The sequence below is a fragment of the Erythrolamprus reginae genome, chromosome 3, assembly GCF_031021105.1.
Source record: "Erythrolamprus reginae isolate rEryReg1 chromosome 3, rEryReg1.hap1, whole genome shotgun sequence".
NCBI classification, from domain to species: Eukaryota; Metazoa; Chordata; class Lepidosauria; order Squamata; family Dipsadidae; genus Erythrolamprus; species Erythrolamprus reginae.
The window spans coordinates 67,061,050-67,083,311 of NC_091952.1; the positions used below are offsets into that span (position 1 = coordinate 67,061,050).

The window sequence follows — 22,262 nt, forward strand, 5'->3', positions numbered from 1 at the left end:
CGCTTTGCTCACGCATCGGATGGCGCATGCGTCCGCAGGCACGCCATCAGGTTGCGCGCGCGTCCCCGACGCTTCTTGGAGCTGGGACTGCGGAGATTGGGGGGGGGGGCGAGGAGAGTGACAGCGAACGTGCGCGCGTGCGCGTTCTAAGAGCTGGGGAGGGGAAAAAAAGAGGTGGAGGTGTTTAACAACCTTTACAATGTAGTAAAGCGAACAGAGGGAATGTTAGAGGGAAGCGCAAGCGCGCAACGCTGAGGGACCTGTACGGCAACGGCGCATGCGCCTCAGTGATTTTATACGTGGATGCCTAGATAATTTTTGGCGGCTAGAGACTGCAAGGAAATTAGTTGTAAAGTTGTAATTAGTTGTCCTATTATTATGGTGACTTTTGTAAGGACGTATATTGACACAAAAGTCAAGCACACTGTGTTCACTGTTGGAAAAGGGCTTTTTTATTTGTAGTCCATTGGGTGTGAACTGTTGCAGAAGATGAGATCAAGACAATTGCTGAGTCCAGTATTGTTTGTTACTAGTTGGTGTCCTAGATTGGTAATAGCATTGCAAAGAGTTGAGTGTATGGGTTGAGTTCAGTAGTGGGTTGCCATGGGAACATTAGAGGATGGCAAACTGGTAGCAATTGCTGTGCACGCAGCTTCAGGTCTCTTGCATGCGTGTCCCAGCGTGTTTTTGCTTCTGCACATGCGCAGGAAGCAAGTTTTTGGGAGGGTGCACAATTTTAGTGATTTTTTACTTCTGCGCCAGGGGTGGGCTTTAGCCGGAACGCTAAATTAGGCTCACCGCTGCGGCTCGTCAATGCTTGTGAGGCCAGTGCGATATTGCTTCTGCCCCTGTGGAGATACCAAAATCACGCATGGAGCTGCAGATGCGCCCGTGTTTTGGCATGCGTGGAAGCAAAAAAAATCTCACCAAAACACGGGTGCACCTGCGGTTCCGTGGGCGATTTTGCTATCTCCACAAGGGCAGAAGCAAAATCGCACTGGCCCTACAAGCACTGGTGAGCCCAATTTAGCGTTCCGGCTAAAGCCCACCCCTGTTCCACGCATGCGTGTAAGCAAAAAAATCACTGAAATCTCATGCATGCGTCTCCTTGCGAGATTTTGCTTCCTACACATGTTCAGAACCAAAAACATGCTGCGACACATGCACACAAGAGACCCAAAGCTGCGCGCACAGCGCACCGGTAACAGCAGTAATAGGAATCTGCCCCTGGTTCAGTTGTACAGTAATCCCTTGCTACTTCACGGTTCATCTTTCGCGGATTCGCTACTTTACAGGTTTTTTCAAAGGGGGCTTATGGCTTAGAACACCAGGGCAGGGACAGTTTGGGGGGGGACTGCAGCAGCGGCTTCCTTCAGCCCGCGCGTCACGGGGGAAGGCTTGTCTTGTCTTATCCTCCAGTTCGTGGATGTTTCTCAACTCCACCACCGCCCAACTACAGAAGAGCCGCTACCACCGCTGCTGACGACTGAGAGAAGCCAGTCTCGCTCAACGGTCAGCAGCGGTGGGTTGTTAACAATACAGGGAGGGTTTTAAAAGTCCAAATACTTGTTAAGTACATAAAAAATACCTTTCCTCTACTTCGCGGAAATTCGTTTTTTGCAGGTGGTCTTGGAACGCATCCCCCGCGAAAAACGAGGAATCACTGTACATTCATTTAGGATCCAGTTGATATGAGGTAGGTTGAGGCCACCAAGAAAAATGAGAGGGTATTTGCATTTTCTATGTATCTGAATGTGTCCGCACAAGTTTCAGAAGGAATTTGCTGCTACAGCATCCTGTCTGGCCACACTTTAAAAGCTGGTGTATTAGTAATTTATTATATTTGTATGCCGCCCCTCTCCGAAAACGCTAATGTATTGCACATTAGAGCTGGCGTAATTAATTCTGAAATAAGGCTGGAGTTTTAGTATCTAATTGGGGAATACTTCTGAACAACAAAGCTTGTTTTAAACAGAAGCTTCAGCTATCAAGTGCTTTCTTGAACCATTAAAGGAACAATATACAGTATCTACAAGGGTTATGTAACTGTTCTGCACACTTGAATTGGCTTCCAGTGAAAACATTTATGCATGCATTGTTCACAACTGCTGTTTGCCTTCCATCGATAAGACTCGATATAAGAGTATTATTGATGGAAGGCAAACAGGTTGTAGGCGCCCCCCCCCCCCCAAACCCGGGAATGAAACATTTTGGAGAATATTAAAAGAGGCAGAATATTATACTTCCCTAAAGGAGAAATGGAGCTTTCTGCCTAATAAAACAGCCTCCAGCAGATGCCTGATGTCTTTTCACTTATTATAGATTGACTTCTGGATGCAATTCAAATTTGATTGTCACCTTTAATTCCCTATATAGCTTATTACCTGGCTATCTGCAAAGTTTTCTACACACTCTGGATTCTGCGTTTTTTATAACTGGAAGGGAAACACTTTGTAAGTCCCTGCTCTTCCCTTGCCTCCTTTTTCTCCAACATCATTCTTCCACAGATGAAATATTCTGATGTGATATACTGATCCCACCTACAGGAAAATGTCATTACTTGGTTATTGCTTGTTCATTGATTGAAAAGGAATCAATTATACTTTCTGGTGATTTACTCTTTTAATTTTACTACTGCATTTAAAAATATAAATCACGTGGTTATATTTGCAGTTGAAGAGGTATCTAAGCCAAGTAAAATGAATAAATTAATCCAAGCCACCATCTCTTGATGATTGCAGGATAATTCTGCTGACTCCCAGGAGTTCGAGTCTCACCAGCTCAAGGTTAACTATGCCTTCCATCCTTCCAAGGTTGATAAAATGATTGTTGGGGGCAATATGCTGACTTTGTAAACCACTTAGGGAAAGTGTAAAGCACTGTGAAGTGGTATATAAGTCTAAGTGCTATTGCTATGTCAAGTATCTAGAGACGATCCTATTATTTCCCTCATGATATTACCTGAAAATACCAGTAAGTTCACAGTGAAACAGTATACTGTATATGTGGACAGATGGCTAAATGAGTTACTTCACATACACTTTTGTTGAAGGAAATGCACTGATTGTCAAACAATGTCGTTTGGCAGGTCCCAGGGGAATAGCCTTCTCTGTGGCGGCCCTGACCCTCTGGAACCAGCTCCCCCCTGAGATTAGAACTGGCCCCACCCTCCTTGCCTTTCGTAAACTCCTTAAAACCCACCTCTGCCGTCAGGCATGGGGGAACTGAGATAACTTCCCCAGGCCTATACTGTTTATGTATGGTATGTTGTGTGCATGTTTTTTCAGTTATGGGATTTTAGCTTTCTAATTATTGAATTTGTATTATAAATTGTTTTCTGTTGCTGTGCGCCGCCCCGAGTCTGCGGAGAGGGGCGGCATACAAATTTAATTAATAAATAAATAAAATAAAATAAATAAAATAAAATAATGAATAAATAAATAAATAAATAAATAAATAGTTACCAAACAAGATTCAAATGTTTTTGACACAAAAGCCTGAGAACTGGATATTATCAGATCACTTTTGCCATTACTGTATAGATCTGATCCAACACTGATATCATCAGGGCAGGTTCTGTTGCATATATTACATTGAGGATTGCTGAATGCCCCCTGGCAAATGTTCATAAAGGCATAAGTCTTTTTGGTGGCACCCTAGAATGCTCTATCCCTGAAATCTGGTGAATGTTGTAACTTCTCTTTGATCAGGCCTTCATAATATAAATTAGAAGAATGCACCATCCTTTTAAATTATATTTTATTGAATATTATTTTATGTTTCATCATAGGAAGCAATATGAAAGTATATAATAATAAACTCTAAATAATAAACTCTTGCTATAAGTGGGACCTCTTTAAGTACTAAAAATCATGCAGATACACTGTTTTATGGAAATGTGCCATAAAGTTAAGCATGCAGATGTCAGTTATTCCATTAATTTAATAAATTCATATAGTATCTTAGAACCAAACAGAAGATTCACAAATAGGTTTTAAGATTAAAACATCAATCCAGTTGAAAACAAGAAGTAGCATAATGAAACAATAAACCTCCACAGCTATTTATAGCATCTGCTATCATAAAAAGAGCAAGCAAAAACATGATGATCTAGTCAACATGTTTTCTCTGTTTCCAGAAATTTTCAAAATCAGTTGTAGAACATAGTGGAATTAATGTGGGTGTTAGGAAGAAAACAGTAATTGGAGAGAGGCTGCTTAAAATTTTGCAGTTGTACATCTGTCTAAGAGAATATGTAGATTCATAATAAGAAAAATAGTTGAGAAATAACAAATTGGAGTGTTACATACTGACGTGTGGGCTTAAATCTGCATAGTCGTCACTGATTGGCCAATGTAGCAACTGCAAGAATTGAATGGCTGCCACTGGCTGACCGGGTTTCAAGGAAGCCCTTAAAAGTGCCTTCCCTGCAGGTCACCGGCAGTTCTTTCCTGGTATTAGCTGAGGCTCATTAAGGTGCTGAACTGTTCTATGTCTCGATTCTTCATTCCCACCTAGATCTAACATTGAGAAATTTACTTTTTATCTAAACAACTTCTTCTTGTGCCATATCTGTCATCGGATATTGACGATCCTGTTGACAATCCTAATTTTGTCAACAACCACATGAAAAAATGCTGCTGAGGTTTGTCCAAACCAGTCCCTTGGGTTTTGAAGCCATGATGTTCTTCTTCTATCTGGACCTCATTTGCTTTCAATCTTTCCCTGGAGGATTAAGTGAAGGATGCCATATTTTTCTGGGTATCACATCACATGTCCAAATATTCTAATTTTCGCTTTTTAATGGCTTTGATTATTTTCCCTTTGCTTTCTCAGGTGGTTTATCACCTCCTCGTTTTGTGGTTTTGTCAACCCAGCTTATACGTAACAGCCATATGTAAACCCACATTTCAAATGCTTCCAGTTTCTTCAAGTTGTTTTCTCTCAGAAACATCCGACAAGCCTGATTTTCAGTCTTAGTCTTATATTGTGACTGCAGAAGACCTTTTTCAAACCTTAGACATTATCTAAGCTACAGTACATGGTTAAATTGTTGGAATTGTTTTCATACTCATAAAGATGTGATTTTAGGTATCACCACATTCAATCCTCATAATTACTTTGATAATGCATTACTTCAGAGGTGTTAAATTCTTGGTGTCACGTTGTCATGTGACATATCATGACTTGCTAAACTGAGGGTGGGCATGCCCAGTGAGTGAGGCATCGGCCCGTAGGCCACAACTTTGACACCCTTGCATCACTTAAACTGAGGATACAAGATACAAGATGTTCTGTCGGGCTCTCTGGTAGAATCCTCCCAAAAATTCACAGGTACAAATTTCAGACACACACATGTTTGAAAATTCAAAACAATGTTCTTTATAATGAAAAGTCACTTAAACTAAGCCCTTTTTTTGGTATAGTAAAGAGCACTCGTCTCCAAACAAACTGATAATTTATACAAGTCCCTTATCAGTTCTGTGATACTTAGCTTGCAGCTGTGAGGCAATTCACAGTTCTTCTTTCACAAAGTGAAACACACTTTGCTCTGGTTTAGTTTCAAAGCGGGGGAAAATCAGCACACAAAGATCAAAGTCAGCAAAGCAGGCATGAAGCACAACGATCAGATAATCCTCCACAATGGCCAAACCCACAGGCTGCTATTTATAGCAGCCTCGCTAATTACCACAGCCCCACCCAACCACAGGTGGCCTCATTTTCTTTGATAATAATCTCAGTTGTTGTTGCCTATGCATCGCTCTCCGCATGCGTGGCTGTATCATTAACTCTTGTTCTGAATCCATGGAGGAGCTAGATAATTTATCTCCTTCTGAACTATCTGCCACACTCTCCTCCTCCCTGTCACTCATGTCTTCTTGGTCAGAGGAGCCTTCATCATCAGATTCCACCGGGGGCAAAACAGGCCTGCAGCATGTGGATGTCTCCCCCACATCCACAGTCCTTGGGGCAGGAGCTGGGCCAGAGCTAACCACAACACAAGATAAAGAAATGTTGATACTAGATTGATACTTCCCCTGTTAGGGAAGATACTTCCACTGTTAGAGAAGATACTTCCCAGAGAAGAGACCAGGTATAATACAAATCTATGATGAACCTATAACTATCTAGTATCAAAATTTCTTTATATTCTTACATAGAAATTATGTGATGGTTTTTTGGATAAAGATGTAAACTAATTCTGAGAATCAAAAATAACTTCAGAAGGTTTGGAGAAATTAAAGGATGGTATCTTGGATTCTGATTTCTCAGTCTCAGATTATTGCTTTTATAGCATCCAGCAACAACAGTTTGTGACTTAGAATATTTAGTACACTCAGAAAACTATGACTTGTTCAACACAATATGGTTTTATACATTATAGGAAACCGATTTTTGGCTGTGTTCAAATTTTATTTAGATTTATTTATCAAATTTATTTGCTGCTCATCAAAGTGACATACAAGATAGTAAAACATAGGTAGGATGTAAAAACAATTATAAGTTTAAAAACATTAAAATTACAAAAAAATTAAAAATCACATGTATGCTACACTTAAAATGGGAATGTGAAAAGAGCAAGAGAATGTCATTCTTACTTTATAAATAAAACTTTATTTTATAAACTTTCAGTTTATAAATCTTAATTCCAGAAACAAATGGTTACTTTGGTTTGTAAATTCTAGTCAACTGACTAAGATTGGCATAATTAGAGACAGATTTTAAGAGGTACAAAATTTATTATTAACAACATAATGCAATGAAAATATGTAAATAAAATTGTTTGTTGAGTTATAAACTGTGTATAATATGGTGAGGTAAGTGAGAAGCAAGAAAATTTGCTTAGAAGTGTTACTGATCATTACTTAGAAGGATCAAATCAGATTTCTGTCCCTAATAATACTAAGGAGAATTAGTTTCGAATGGTTAATACTCTACCTTCTTTGTTCATTTCCCAAAGTCCAGCTATTTATTTCTGACTGACTATCCGCACAAGCTTATATTCACAAACTGACTGAAGGGTGGATTCTTATATACAATTGACCCAAAAAATGGACTTCATCAAAGGATTACTACGACAGTTCAGATAGATGTTTTCCTTGCTGCATAACCATTGTAGTAGAAATTGTTTTGCACTATCCTCTTACCTAACTCACTATAGTACAGAGTCCTCAACTTACAATTCCAGTTGGGATCAGAATTTCTGTTGCTAAGCAAGGTGGTTGTTAAGTGATTCATGTCTCATTTTATTACCTTTTTGCCATGGTGGTTAAGCAAATCACAGAAAATAAGTTGAACAGTCATTAAGCAAATCCGACTTCCCACAATGATTTTGCTTGTTGGAAGAAAAGTTGCAGATGGCATTCCCATGACCCAAGATGTTGCAACCATTGTAAATATACATCAGTTGTCGAGCACTTTAATTTTGACCGGGTTGGTGGATGCAGTGGGGTAGCGAAAATGGAGCTCCACCCCAGAGCACCCAATTTGCACTGAAAGATGTTGAAAGAAAATGCAGGGCATCCTGTATAAGCCAGGCCCACAGTGTGGTAGGAAAATTTTTGCTAGCCCTTCACTGCCGATTGGGCTTATTATCAGGAAATGTCTTATTTTGGGGGAAACAGGGTAGGTTTTGAACATCACCCTCAAATGGAAGTATGTAGTTTGAGCCTTACCTTGAATTCCAGAATGGAACCTAAAGGTCTCAACCAAGCATGGCAGCTCAATGCAACAAAGAGTGTTTGCATAGTGCTGTTATCCAGCCCATCTGAATAAACACAAATAATAGTTAACTCTGGCTTTGTGAGCCAGGTTCCTTTACAATCCTATTTGGGGCTTTTGTCAGGACCGAGAAGAAGAATGGAAAGTAGGTGAAGAATCAAGGTCTTGCATGTCAGAGAAAAAAATAATCCATAGTATTAAAATGGTAGCAATATAGTAGGCTGAATCTATGATTGAGCATCCATGCATCCCTGTTTGACAATGAATGGTGTAGAAAAAATAATTATTAGGTAGATTAATTTTCTAATCTCATTCTCCAAAATAGATCATCCTCATCACGGGTGAGGATCTTGTATCCGATCTTAGACAACCTTATTATGGATATTGGAATATGCCTCAGATAGTAGAACTGAAATTATGACAAATACCTATGTCTTGTATCAATGCAAATATCCTCCATCCAGCTTTTTACTTGTTAAAAATGTAGATTTTAGTGGAAATACCTAGAGCAGCGTTTCCCAACCGGTGTGCCGCGGCACACCGGTGTGCCGCGAGACATGGCCAGGTGTGCCGCCAAGCTCCGGCTGGGCGGGGCGCTGCCGGTACTTCCGTCCTGGGGCTCCCGCTCGCAGCTGTCCCCCGGCTCCTGCTCGATGCCGCGGTTTTCGGCGCTCTCCTGCTCGGCTCCAAAGAAGGAAGGCGGGAAAAAGTCTTTTTCCCGCCTTCCTTCTTTGGAGCCCAGCAGGAGAGCGCCGAAAACCGCGGCATCGAGCAGGAGCCGGGGGACAGCTGCGAGCGGGAGCCCCAGGACGGAACTACCGGCAGCGCCCCGCCCAGCTGGAGCTTCTCTGGCATCCACGGCAAGTGTCCTTTGTGGCCCCGCGGGAGGGCACTGGCGTTGGGAGCGGGGGGGGTGGGCGCAGCGGCCGCAGGCAGTCGCGAGGAGATGTCGGCGGCGAGAGGGAGCTCTCTCTCTCTCTCTCTCAGCTGACTGCAAGCGGGAGCCCTGACGGTGGCGGTTGGACGTGCTGCTGGCGTTGCGGGCCTGGCATATACGGTGTCCAGCAGCACGTCCAGCTGCCGCCGTCAGGGCTCCCGCTTGCAGTCAGCTGAGAGAGAGAGAGAAAGAAAGAGAGACAGAGCAAGAAAGAGAGGCAGAGAAAGAGAGATAGAGAGAGAGAGAAAGAGAGACATAGCAAGAGAGGCAGAGAGGCAGAGAAAGAGAAAGAGAGATAGAGAAAGAGAGAGAGAAAGAGAGACATAGCAAGAGAGGCAGAGAGGGAGAGAAAGAAAGAGAGACATAGCAAGAGAAAAAGAGAGACTTAGCAAGAGAGGCAGAGAGAGAGAGAAAGAGAAAGAAAGAGAGACATAGCAAGAGAGACAGAGAGAGAGAGAGAGAAAGAAAGAGAGATAGCAAGAGAGGCAAAGAGAAAGAAAGACATATAGCAAGACAGTGAAAGAGAGAGAGAGAGCAAGAGAGAGAGAGAAAAGCAAGAAAGAGATAGCAAGAGAGACAGAGAGAGCAAGGGAGAGAGAAAGACATAGAGGAAGGGAAGGAGGGAGAGAGAAAGAGAGAAAAAAAGAGAGAAAGAAAGGGATGGAGAGAGAAAGAAGGGAAGGAAGGAAAAGAGAGAAAGAGGGAGAAATAGAGCGAAAGGGAGGAAGAGAGAGGGTTTTTTTGTCCAAACTTTTCTTTAGCCCGCCCCCCCGCCCCGCCCCCCTTCAGTGTTCCCCAGGATTTTGAAAATATGAATAATGTGCCGCGGCTCAAAAAAGGTTGGGAAACACTGACCTAGAGCATATTTATTTTAAATTAAAATATAATAATGCATGAACTTGGTATATATCATTTGGCTTCGTAACTTTAAAGAGAGAGTGCTTGTCAGAAGATTTGGAAGTTTGTACTGTGTACTATAATTACCCCATTCGAAGCACAGCAGTGGTGTCTTATTTTTCCCATTGTGCTTGAAGCAATTTATTAATTAGATGTTGTAGATCAAATAATGTAACATGTTAAGGCTGCATTCTTGCAAAATGGCTATGTGGTATTACTGTTTTTGAATTGTCAACAGCCAACCAAAGTCCGAAACCAGAACATAACTCAGAAGTATCCGAACAAACAACACTGATGCTAATTTGCATCACATAAAAAGATAATTAGAAGCCAGTGTTCTGACAGATGAGCACAATTCAAAACACACCCAACCATGTTTGCAGCCAATTTGCCAAGCTCAGAGCTCAAACCAACAGCCCAGTTTCTGTTCTTGTCGGTTCACAAATCATGACCAATTGCAAATCACACCTTATGAAAAGCCCGCTTGTCACTCTGTTCCAGGGAATGGTCATGTTACCACCAGTTTAGTGTTGTTGTTTTTTCTGGACAGGTATGTGGCACACTACACTTCTTAATTATACTGCATTCATTCACCGTTCATTTTTTCTAACAAAGCTTAAGAAACATTTGAGATCGAGATGTAATTGGAAATAAATCAATCATACCTCACTATGCAGGAGGGTAACGTTTCTTTCTTTACTTAATCCTGATTTTCCTGATAAGTTGCAGATGTTTGTGCACATGCCATTGAGCACATTTAGTTTGTGCTAAATGGCACGTGCACAAACATCTGCAACTTATGTCCCTGCTTGCAGAAGCGTGGCTGGGGTTGGATTGTGGAAGCATTAGCCTTAAGAAAGTGAAATCCAGATCTGCTGACGCAGGCAGTGTGGATGAAGAATTAAAATTCCTCAAGCTCTTTAAGAAAGCCTTGGAAAAGGAACTGTGAAAAGATGGCTTGTCACTGGTTAGGTGATTAAGCTACTAATGTAGCTAAGTGGATTTTAATAGATGAAAAAAATGCAATATCAGCAAGATCCTAGAAGCAAGGACAAAAATGAATTATAATGAACATTCCCAGCCACTTTTTTATTCCCCCACTTTGCTTTCCTCCATCTCTCTTTTCATCATTCAGTATCCTTTTTTAATTCCACTTATCCTTTCTTCTTGCCTAAACTCTGATTGCTTCATAATTGTAGTTAGAAACGCTTCTATATAAGAGCTCTGAAGAAATAATTTGTACTGTAGTACCCTATGCTCCATCTCTTAGTCAGAAGAATGAATGGGATAAAGAAAATTCATAAAGATAAAGAAAGCTGCCATTGTGTTTTGACATAAGAGTTTATTCCATTTTGTTTGAAAACAATACTCATATTTAGTAAACAAACAGTTGCTGTACTGCTGCAGAAACCACAAATAAATCCCAACTGACCATTACTCCAAAAGAAAACTTCAAATTTTCTAATCAGGCAAAGACTGAGGATAATATATTAAGACAGTATATTATGACTCTAAGCAAGAAATTACCACACACGTATGTAATCATCTTTTCCTACAGATAACTACAATATTGAGAGTGAAATCTTGATTTGCCACAAGATTCACCTGCATTCATTAAGCACAATACAACTGAACACAAACTTCTGAAAATTTCACCTTTTGGCACCATTACTATAATTCTCAGTCCTAAAATTACCTGGAACTATGTTAGCATTATCAATAATTCACCATTAATGTTACTATGTCTCAATTTTTAAGTACTGAATACTTAATAAATCTAAATTCATTATGTCAATTTGCATTATTTCCGTAACTATATAAATAAGTTATTTGCAGCAAAATGTTAATTTAAAAGAACACTTGTTATTGGATGTCTATATTGGACTAATGAAAATCAAAGTTTGGTTTTCACTGCAAATGATGTTATTCATATCAGTTATGTATTTACATAACTGTTAATGTATAACAGTTATGTAAATACATAAACTGAGATGAATAACATCATTTGCAGTGAAAACCAAACTTTGATTTTCATTAGTCCATTAAACAGAGTCCAAAATGTGTTCATTGCATCTGAAGTCTGCAAAATGAAAGCTCTATTAAAGCAGTAGTTTTAATTATATTTCAAATATGAAACTCTATTTCAAATTAAATAACCAATGTTCCACATCTCTTAAGTAACCATATATAAAAAATCCCATACCATTTGCACTAATCCAATACAGTATATTGTTTTGACATTTAGAACAAAGTTATTTGCTACCACTATGCATATTTGTATTTAATACAGATATAATCTATTTTTTGCCTAAGAACAAATGCAAAATATATAAATTATTCCATCTTTTAGATCTTGCTAACCACTTTGTGACATTTGAAAGTTAACATTCACTGGCAACATAAATTTTGCCACAGGACTTTTCAACTACAATGCTTTGTTCTTGCTAGACAATGTACATTGGTATTTTTTTATTTTGGTATTCCTTTAAAAAAAGATAGATTCCTTCATAAAAATAAATCCCTCCATGCTAAAAATCTGAAAAATTAATGAATCTTCTGAAGAGGTTTGGAATTCACAATCAGTTTATTATAAGCTAAAGTCCATGAATCTATTAACACAGATAATGGCTTCTGTATTATTATATACATAGAGCAATCATCTTCACTTATGCACAAACTTCAGGCAATGTTGTATTAGCAACAATAGACTAAAGCAAGCCTCAGAAATCTTGCTGGATGTTTTCTTTATTTGCCTCTCCATGTTGCTGCTTAATTTGAGAAATTTCATTTTCCAATTGCACAATAGTTCGTTCAATCTCATAATTTTTGCTAACAAGTGACACCCATCTAGAAAAAAAGAAAGAAAAAAACATTGTAAATTAATGTGCTAGTTTTATGGTTGAAAGACTGAATATTCATCTTGGGGTGTGCAATACCATAATGTCAATAAAGTAAAAAGATAGCAAATAGTAAAATAGCATATTAGTTAATAGTCCGTGCTTAACACAAACAACTTCATCTGAGATGACAGAAATAACATGGCTGTTGATGGGAGGAAAATATAGATAAGGGACAATGTGAAAAGGCAAAAGACTTATAATCTATAATAACTCATATTTGCTTAACTACGTTGACTAATTGTTGACCAGGTCACAATTGCCAAGATTTATGAATTATGCTAAATCATAAGTCATGTTTAACAAATTATAATGGCTGGATAACCAACGGAACCAAATAAATTATGCTATGTCAGGACATGCCACACATCAGATAACTTGGAAAAGTTATTTTGTAACATTTAAGCTCCACTAATCCTGGCTGTGAAAGTTGGATCATAAGAAAGGCTGACTGCCAAAAAATGGAAGCCTTTGAATTATGGTGCTGGAGAAGACTCCTGCTAATCCCTTGGACTGCAAGGCAATGAAACCGGTCAGTTCTAGAAATCAACCTTGACTGCTCTTTAGAAGGCCAGATCCTGAAGATGAAACTCAAATACTTTGGCCACCTAATGAGAAGAAAAGACTCAGTGGAGGAGAACCTAATGCTGGGAATGATTGAAGACAAAAGAAGGGGACGACAGAGAATGAGTGGCTGGATGAAGTCGCTGAAGCAGTCAGTGTGACCTTAAATGGACTCTGGGGGATGGTAGAGGACAGGAAGGCTTGGAGGAGTGTTGTCCATGGGGTCGCGAAGGGTCAGACGCAACTTCACAACTAACAACAATCTTCTTCATATTGAATTTCAAAAAAATCTTTTTTTTCTAATACGAAAAAGAAACTATTGAGAAATAAAAAATCTTGCAATTGCTAACTTCTATTTCTACATATGGAAATGTTTTATAAAATCCAGTTACATTTTAACAGATTAATTCAGTAGTTTCTGCAGAAATTGTTTTAAAAGCAGGTGAAATACTAGTGAGAAAAACTACTCACGTGGATTCCATTTCACGAAGTTTAGCACCAGCTGTGAGCTGCATGTTCTTCCGTTGCCAATTAAGGTCTTGGATATGTTTTCTGGAGCAAAGAAAATGTCATTATGAATTACATAGTAATTTATTCTGCAGCCCAATAACTTAAAATAATAATCCTTAAAATTACAAACACTCATAATACAGGTCTTTGACATCATAAAAATGAAACAGCTCACTGGATACCCTTGGAGCATCTCACAATGCACACAGTAAGATAAACAGGATAGTTTTAGATTCTAGATGTGTTAACCAGAACGCTATGGCAATCGTTCTGAACTATCACTGTGTAGATATGCCTCTTAATTGCAATAGAATGAAGATCCCTATTGTATCAACCTTGGTGCAAACTTTTACCTATTAGCAAAAACAGTTTAAAAAAAATCTAACTTCTTTTTTTTTTTTTACCATCATGGCAGTCATACTGGATGGACTGGATCGATGCTTTTGCTAGATGTAAAGGTTGAAGGTTTGCTGTTTGTGGTTGAGTTGTGTGGTAGAGCCTTTTGAGATTGTCACCCAAGCAGAGGACTAGTATACTGGTATGACTTATATCTAAAGCAACCTGAAACAGAATTGTTTGGAGGGACAGAAGGCCATTCACTTTGTTTGGAATTGGAAAGCTGATCATAGGGGATTGGAGCCAGCAGCAGTGGTGGCTGGATCGGAGCCGGTGTTGTTGGCAACTGCATTGCTGACTGCCAAGTCTACAGATTGATTGCTTTGCAAGGGAAACATTCCAGATATTTGGCAGGGACTGTTCATGCAGCAGTGGAAAGGAGCTGGCATCAATGAAGTAATAACTCTATCAGCATGTAAAGAAGAGTGGCCTGTGGAATGAAATAGATGGGACTAAAAGAGAATGGATGAGGACAATTTATTCATTAGGACAGGAAATAAGATTCCACTTATAACGGGAGGAGAAAATATGATGGGAGATGGGCCACAGGTATATTATGCTATGGCACACTCCAGCCCCGAGCTCACTCTTGGGCAGATGGCCGATTTTTCAAGGCTTTGGGTTGTCAGCTGATTAGTCTGTTATAAAGCCACCTTTACTCACAAATTACTTGTGCACCAAAGAGCCAATGTGGCATGCATTACCAAAATCTAGCTGGGAGAGGAGGTATGTATGTGTCCCCTGAGATAGGTCTGTCTATTTCCATGTACTGTAGCAGCCAAGACTCCGGTGTGAATGAGTCAGTGAGCTCGTCTAAGATATTTATTTATTTATCGGATTTATATGCCGCCCCTCTCCGTAGATTTCGGCCTTATTCTTCAGATTGCTGGGCAGGAACTGTTTATTAAGTTAGGCATCAATGATAGATCAGTTATACCAGCACCCTACTGCGTATCAACCTCCCTGCTTGAGCTTCTTGACACTAAAGTTGGGCTGGTGATAAGTTTCTCCTGATGGTCTTGGGGAACTTTAATTTGCCTTCCTTGGGAGTGGGGTCAGAGACAGCTCAGGAGTTTATGGTCACCATGGCAGCCATGGGTTTAATCCAAGTCATCCAGAGTCTGTTATGACCCAGGGCACAGCATAGAGATAACACAAAGAGCTAGCAATTCAAACAGGCCCCTATATTGCTCCAAATCTCCCCAAATGCTCCCACGATTCTAGCAAGCCTCAGAGCAGAGTGAGAACAAACCCCTACACAAGTCTCAAACAGCCTCTAGCTGCAATTAGTCCAGCCCAGAGCTGCCTGCACCAAGGCTACAAGGCAATAAATCCCAAATGTATTTTGCAAAACAAGAGCAAAGCAAGGAGTTCAGGAAGCAAAAGATTCAGACAATTAGTCCAGAACGTCCCCTCCCCACAGCGCCTCCTTAAGTCTCATACCCCAGGTGTGCCTGCTGAAGACGGGCGTGGCACTTTCCTCACAAGTAGCCTACTCTGTCTGCACTGGTCATGCCTTCTCTGCACACTCCAAACCCCTGCATCAGGAGGGGGTGGTTCTTGTTCCTAGTCTGAGTTCTGTTTCTCCTCCAGGCCTGCAGGCCTGACTAATTCTAAACAGCCTTGCATGGATTGACTTTGCCCTTCCCAAGTTTCCTCCAAGGCCAATGGAGCTGCCCTCTCACTCACTGTAAGTTCTTGCTCCAGCTCATCTTCTGCCGCAGAGTCAGACTCTGATGGGTGCATGGTACTAACACATAAGTAATAATGCATCTGATCTGGTTTTTCTGTCAGAGCATCAAATGTTATGGATTTGGGGACATAGGCAGACTCTGTGGCTGCAGAGGCCAGGTTTTGTATGGTTATCTGAGGGAGGGGGGGACTTTGAGCCAGTTGAATTTTGCAGATCCTACCGTATTGCCCCGAAAAAAACCCCCTAACTTATACTTTTTTAAAATCCTTAAATAAGCACTTGGCCTTATTGCCATGCACTCAAAAGCCCCATTGGTCTTATTATCAGGGATGTGGGGGTTTTGGGGGGGCTGGTGGGGGGAACAGGGTAGTTCGGTCACTTCAGTGTTAGATCCATCTCTCCTGGATTGCTAAGACTATGCATGATTGACCTACATGACTGAATGGTGATTAACAAGAGAGAGGGTGGTTCTGCTGCTTTTTAAGTAGGCAGTTCTGCACCCCCTCGTCAAGACACTTTCACTGAATCCAATCAATATGAATGTCTTTCATCCAGTTTTCAACCTTTCCTTTTTAGGGAAGGTTGTGGAGAGTGGTTGCAGGACAACTTCTAAGGACTATGGATGAAGATGATTATCTGGACCTTTTTCAGTCAGGATTTAGGGTAGGGCTTAGGACTGCTACTTTATTGATAGTGCTCATGGATGACTTCTGGTGGGAACAGAATAGGTAAGTCATTCATACTGGCTCTTTTTGAACCCGCAGTGTCATTTAATAATCATGGTATTTTTCTGGACTGGCTTTGGAAGGTGGGAATGGGTGGCACTGTGTTGTGCTAGGTTTCCTCCTCCCTTTCTTGTTGCTTCCTGTCACGGTTGATAGAAGCGAGATCTAGAATTCACGGCTTCTACTTTATGAACTGCGTCAGGACTCAATTCTCCCTCCTCTATTCAACATCTACATAAGGCCACTGAGTGAGGCAATCTGTTGGTTTGGAGTGAGGTATCCTCGATATAAGGATGACCTTCAGCTTTATATCTCTACCCCAGGTTCTCTGACTGATGTGGTGAATATCCTATCCCAGTATCTGGAGACTGTCAAGATCTGGATAAGATGCAATGGGCTTTGACTTAACTCAAGAAAGACTTAATGGATGGCAGTATTACTGCCAAGGATAGACCGAATGTACAAGAAGGGATTTCTCAACCTTGAAGAGAAGGTGGCAGCTCATACTTGAAGAGCAGGTGACAGCTGTAACTAAGAGGTCCTTTGCACACCTTTGAATGGTACACCAATTGAACCCATTCATGGACCAGGAGGCTCTGCTCAGTCACCCATGCACCCATAATCTCTCATTTGGATTGCAATATGCTTTATATAGGGCTATACTTGAAGAACATTTGAAACTTCAATTGATATGGACGGTAAATAATACTGGATATGCAACACATATAACATTACTACTGTGTAAACTGCATAGGTTATTGGCATTTCCAGGTGCAATTCAATGTTCTAGTTGTTTCCTTTAAAGCCCTAAATAGCTTGGGACTAGGTTACCCAAGGGAACATCTTTTCCCAATAGTTTCTATCCATCCAAGTCAGAACAGCAGGTAGGGCACTGCTGTGAATCCTGCCACCCAAGAAATGATGGCTGGCAGGGACCAGAAGACACCAGATGTTCCTTTGGAACATCCTTCCTTCAAAGCCAGAATAGCCCTGACTCCGATTGTTTTTAAAAACTTGGCTATGTGCCCACCCTGGAGTCCTAATGTGTTATGGCTGTTGTTTCCTGATTATACTGACAACTATTATGACAATTTTTTCAGATGCTGTATACACTTTTGTATTTTTAATTGTTTTACTGCCCGAAATCAATAGCATGATATAGGCAGCTATAGGAAATAAATAAATTGTTTTCATATAAATGTGTATTCCTTACATAAATGGAAATCTGGTGGAATTTGTGGCGAAGAAAATTTTTGCTCTGCTTAAACTAATTTACCAATGAGGATAAAAATGATGCAAACAAACTTCATAACCTTATTTATTCTGACTGAAAGCAAAAGCAGCTCATACCTTAAACTTTGCAGCTCTTTCTGTGCCTGTTCAATCATGTGGACTAAATGCCTAATTAGCAGACAAAATACAAGTTAATTATATTATTCAAATATAAAAAGGAAAAATAATCAAGTATCATTTCACAATAATTCCAAGTACCAGATTTGGTCATCTGAAGATGGAGCCAGCAGGAAAATGATCTACTGTGAAATATAGCAGGGGCTGTAAATCTTACCACAATACTGGTAAGGTTTACAGCCCTACTATATGGAATATAGTATAGGCCCTTTTGCAAATACAAACTTATGGTGTTTAAATAGTAGATTTTGCTACATTGCAATGGTACAAATGCTTATTATGAAGTTCACAGCTCCAACAAAGGTGTCTAAGAGTACACTGGAAATCTTAGTTCCAGACTGGGGACTCATTTTTATTAAAACTGAAAATTTAATACTTATGATTTAAAGTATTTTACCTGGATAAAATAAGCAAACAGAGCTTATGTTAATTTAGTTCCCAAATTTCTTTTATATTCACTGCTGTTAATCCTGCCATCTTTTAAACCTGACACTAAAAATATTAAAGTGGTAAAAACACCGGACCTATTAAAGTTACAAAACATATTTTGCATATGCCTGTTGTGTGGTACAAAGAAATGAATACAGACGGTCATAGACCTACCACAGTTCATTTAGTCACTATTGGAAATTATAATAGCACTGAAAAAAATGACTTATGACTGTTTTTCATACTTATGGTCATTACAGCATCCCCATGGCAACTGACTCATGTTGATGATGATTTCAATATCCTGGGATCATGTGATCCCTTTCTGCAATCTTATGACAAGCAAAGTCAATGGGGAAGCCAGATTCAACCATGTTACTACGTTAACAACTGCAGTGCTTCACTTAACAAGTGTGGCAAGAAAGATTGTAAAATGGGGCAAAACTCATAAGTCAAGGACAACTTGTATTAGGTTTCAGCCTCAGCAGAAACTTTGTGTTTCCTATTCCATCGGAAAGCGAATAGCAGAATAGATAATCCTTATTTGGTGACCAAAATTAGGGCCAAAGACAATCTTATTTCATTTTAACTTTGCTTTACTGATCTGAAAAGATCATAAATGTGAGATTTGGTCATAAAATTACTCTTTCATTGCCCGTTAACTGTACAAGGTCACTAAAAGAGGCAGTCACTAAACAAGAACCTGTATATATACGGTGGCTGCATATCAATCTTAATTTACCAATTAAATCTCTTGACAGCATTTTATTTTATTACCAAAAAAAATCAAGGCTCCCAAAATGGAAACAAAATACCAAGTCTTGCAGATAACCCCTTTCAAAGAATAAGGCATAAAACAAACAGCTTACTCATTATATACTTTCCAGCCATTGCAGCCATACTGAGACATCAGCTCCAAATTTTCAATTCGAACTGCTTGATGTTCCAGTTGAGCCATTGAGTTATTAACACATTCTTGCCATGCTGTAATATCATTCTTCTGCCCAGAGGAGGGTGCAGGTAGCTCATATCTGTAATGAAAATGAGAGGAAAAACACAATATATCTCAATAGATACATAACCCATTATTTTTAATATTTAAACTTATAAATGTATTGGTTTTGTAAGAGTAGAGGAAAGTAAAATTGAATTACAGAATTGGAAGGGATCTAATTCAACCCCCAACTCAAGCAGAAACCCTATTAAACATAATTTAAATACCTGAAGATTCCAGGGCTTATACCAGCAGAAGGAATGACCTACTGTCTGTTTTTTCCCCCAAAGGCCAATATTTGTAAAATACATGGCATTTTTCCTCTCATATATTGATGATTTGTAACTCCGAAAGCAATTATCTTAATTTTTAAGATGAAAAGAATTATTGACTATTGCCTAGTTTTTGCCATAATGAAGCAAGAAGTAAAATGTTAGCTTTTAATCATTCCAAGCATACCCCTGAATTTTAGTTCTACGCTTTGCCCTAGCATAGATACAGACACTCCATCTACATATAGCTAGCCTTACCTTTTCATACTCAGTAATTCTATGGGCTGTCGAGCTGCTAGGCGTTCAAACTCATTTCTCATTATTTCAGTCTGTGAATCAAATTAAAGACAAATTAGTTATATCTCAAAAAGCAGGACATGAAAGATTTTAATCAATGAATTATGTAACAGCTATACATGTATTTATTATTTATTTATTTATTCGATTTTTATGTCGCCCTTCTCCTTAGACTCAGGGCGGCTTACAACATGTTAGCAATAGCACTTTTTAACAGTTAGGCTATTGCCCCCACAATCAGTATATATACCAGTATGTATACCAGTCTTATACATTTGATTATCTTTTAGAGATTTTGGGTTATACGTTTTACCATTTCTTGGCCAGGAAGTTCATTGATCATCATATTCAGAAATAGAGATTTGTGGAATTATTTTCCTGAATAAGAATTGGAGGAGGATGTCATTTATACACTTATCTCTGCAATCAATTTTACATTTGATGCAGAATGAATTATCCATTCATAGCTAACCAGATGAATACAAACCAAACAGCAATATTACCTATGGAAAAATATCCTAAAATTAAGAACCTTTCATTTCTTTCCTGTGAAAGAAATGCTAATTTGCCAACATGCACATCACAAATTATTGGCCTGAAGTCTATTTATTTGAACTGGAAAATATAATTCTTACGTTTTAAAAAAAGCAAGAGACAAAACCTCTGATGAATGAATGCAGATTATAATCCTCTGCAATTTGCCAGAGAGTAAATTTTATGGGACAAAGCAGAATTTACACCATTACTATCAGGTTTTGTGAGCCAAAAGTCCATTTCGGGTATATGAAACATACTTTTGGTTATTCTAGTCTATGAAAGTGTTACTGCATTAAAAATAAATGAGGTTCCAGTGTCTTTTTTTCCAATTTATTCCAATAAAGCCGCTTTTCTGAAATATCTACATTTACTCATAGTCCCTCCACGAAATCTAGTTATGGTTCAACATTGCAAATGGATCTGTTGTGGAGTTGTTTTTTAAAGATGTTTAGAAATTAGAAGCATGCAATTTCTGCAGCACAATCTTGATGATGTCAGGGTCATTCCACCCACTTCCATCTGGTCCATTCTATTGCTAAAGGAATTTCCTTCTTCAAAGCACTACAGATGCAGAACACATCCACACAATTGAGGAAAAAATTTGAAACCTGCCTTTTACATTTGCAAGGGAAGAAAGCTAATACTTACACTTCCTCTACTTGCAATCATTTCAAATTATGTTTTGGGGGAAAGCAGTGTTGCTTCCTAAGTGGACAGTTTGATTTCACACAAAGTTTGATTTACTTGGAGTTATATTGTGTTGTTTAAGTGTTCCCTTTATTTTTTTGAGCAGTGTATATACACACACACAGCACCCTTCTCCTAATGGACTCAGGTCGGCATACAACAATAAAAATACAATAATAAAAATACAAGTTTTAAAGTTTTAAGTTTTAAAACATTCATACATCACTTGTTCATTACTCTGGTCGGAGTAGAGTATAACGCTCAATGGCTGTTATACGCTCAATGGCTGTTATACTTTTTGTGGACATGGGAATTATGGGCAAGGTCAAAACTACTCCTATTTCTAAATACCAAATCCGTATCAGGGAAAGTGTCGATAAGCAAAAGCCAATCAAGCACATTTCACACTCCACTAGTATCTTCTGTGCGCTCATATTCTGGAATGTCTAAAATGTAAATTCTTAAATCAGGGTCTCCAACTTTGGCAACTTTAAGACCTGTGGACCTCAACTCCCAGAATTCCTCAGCCAGCAAAGTTGGCTGAGGAATTCTGGGAGTTGAAGTTCACAAGTCTTAAAGTTGGAGACCCCTGTTTAAATGGTGTTCAAAAAAGGCCCTTTTCTCAATTTAGTGTTCCCGTGATGGGCTGGTCTCCCACTCCTATAATTCACACGTTAACTCCATTGGCTCGAACTGGGGAGTCGTCGTTACAGCTCCTGAACGGTTGGAGCAGCGCGGTGACAAAAAGGGCATTGAGGGCGCTCCGGCTTCGCTCTAACCTCGAAAGTAGCGTAGTCCGGCGTTGCCAGGTAGCTAAGGTAGTTCTTGGTGGGTCTGTAGCGCCGCGTCTCCTCCTCCACCAGCGCCGCGGCCTGAGAGAGAAAAACAGCGACTCGCTTTAGCTCCTCCGACGGGCGCCGCGCAGCCCACCCCGGCTCTCCCCTTTCCCGACTCGCCGCTCTTACTTACCGCTTCCCGGACGCCCGGAGCTTCATAGCCTTGGTCGAAGTAGGGCAGAGCATCCACAGCGACTTCGCCGGCCACTAAGCCCGGGCCGGCCATACCGGACCGCGCGTAAGCCCTTCCCGCTTCTCAGTTGCCTCGCGACTAAAGTTCCACCTAGGCCTCTCCTCCTCCTCTTACGGCGCCTGCGCGGATGTACACTTTTGCCTAGGTTCCCCCGCCTAATTTTTTTACCCTCCGCATCGCTGGCTGAAGGATTCTGGGAGTTGAAGTTTTAAAGATGCCAAGGTTAGAGACGCTGGTTTCGACCAATCGGTTGTTTCACATCGCTA

At 39.9% G+C, this 22,262-nt stretch overlaps 1 protein-coding gene across 2 annotated transcripts; it reads right to left on the reverse strand.

The window, feature by feature from the left end:
- Nucleotides 1-10,878: 10,878 nt before the first annotated feature.
- Nucleotides 10,879-22,262, reverse strand: BCAS2 (BCAS2 pre-mRNA processing factor). Of its 2 annotated transcripts, XR_011558572.1 has the most exons (8): nt 21,937-22,262; nt 21,747-21,839; nt 19,705-19,775; nt 19,050-19,211; nt 17,692-17,742; nt 13,489-13,569; nt 11,641-12,403; nt 10,879-11,440 (listed from the first exon to the last, which is right to left on the reverse strand). XR_011558572.1 is itself a non-coding variant. In XM_070745674.1 (7 exons), the coding sequence occupies exons 1-7, from the start codon at nt 22,027-22,029 to the stop codon at nt 12,277-12,279; spliced, it is 678 nt and encodes a 225-aa protein (XP_070601775.1). In that variant the 5' UTR covers nt 22,030-22,184; the 3' UTR covers nt 10,879-12,276. The 2 variants fall into 2 exon arrangements, 1 of the variants encoding a protein (XP_070601775.1); XM_070745674.1 differs by having other exon boundaries at nt 10,879-12,403; nt 21,937-22,184.

Excerpts from the sequence above, each read along its gene's own strand:
- BCAS2 (XM_070745674.1), bottom strand. The coding sequence starts at position 22,029 with ATGGCCGGCCCGGGCTTAGTGGCCGGCGAAGTCGCTGTGGATGCTCTG. Across the intron at positions 21,840-21,936 it reads CTCCGGGCGTCCGGGAAGCG|GCCGCGGCGCTGGTGGAGGA; the intron begins GTAAGTAAGAGC and ends TTTCTCTCTCAG. Across the intron at positions 12,404-13,488 it reads CTTCGTGAAATGGAATCCAC|ATGGGTGTCACTTGTTAGCA; the intron begins GTGAGTAGTTTT and ends CTTTTTTTCTAG.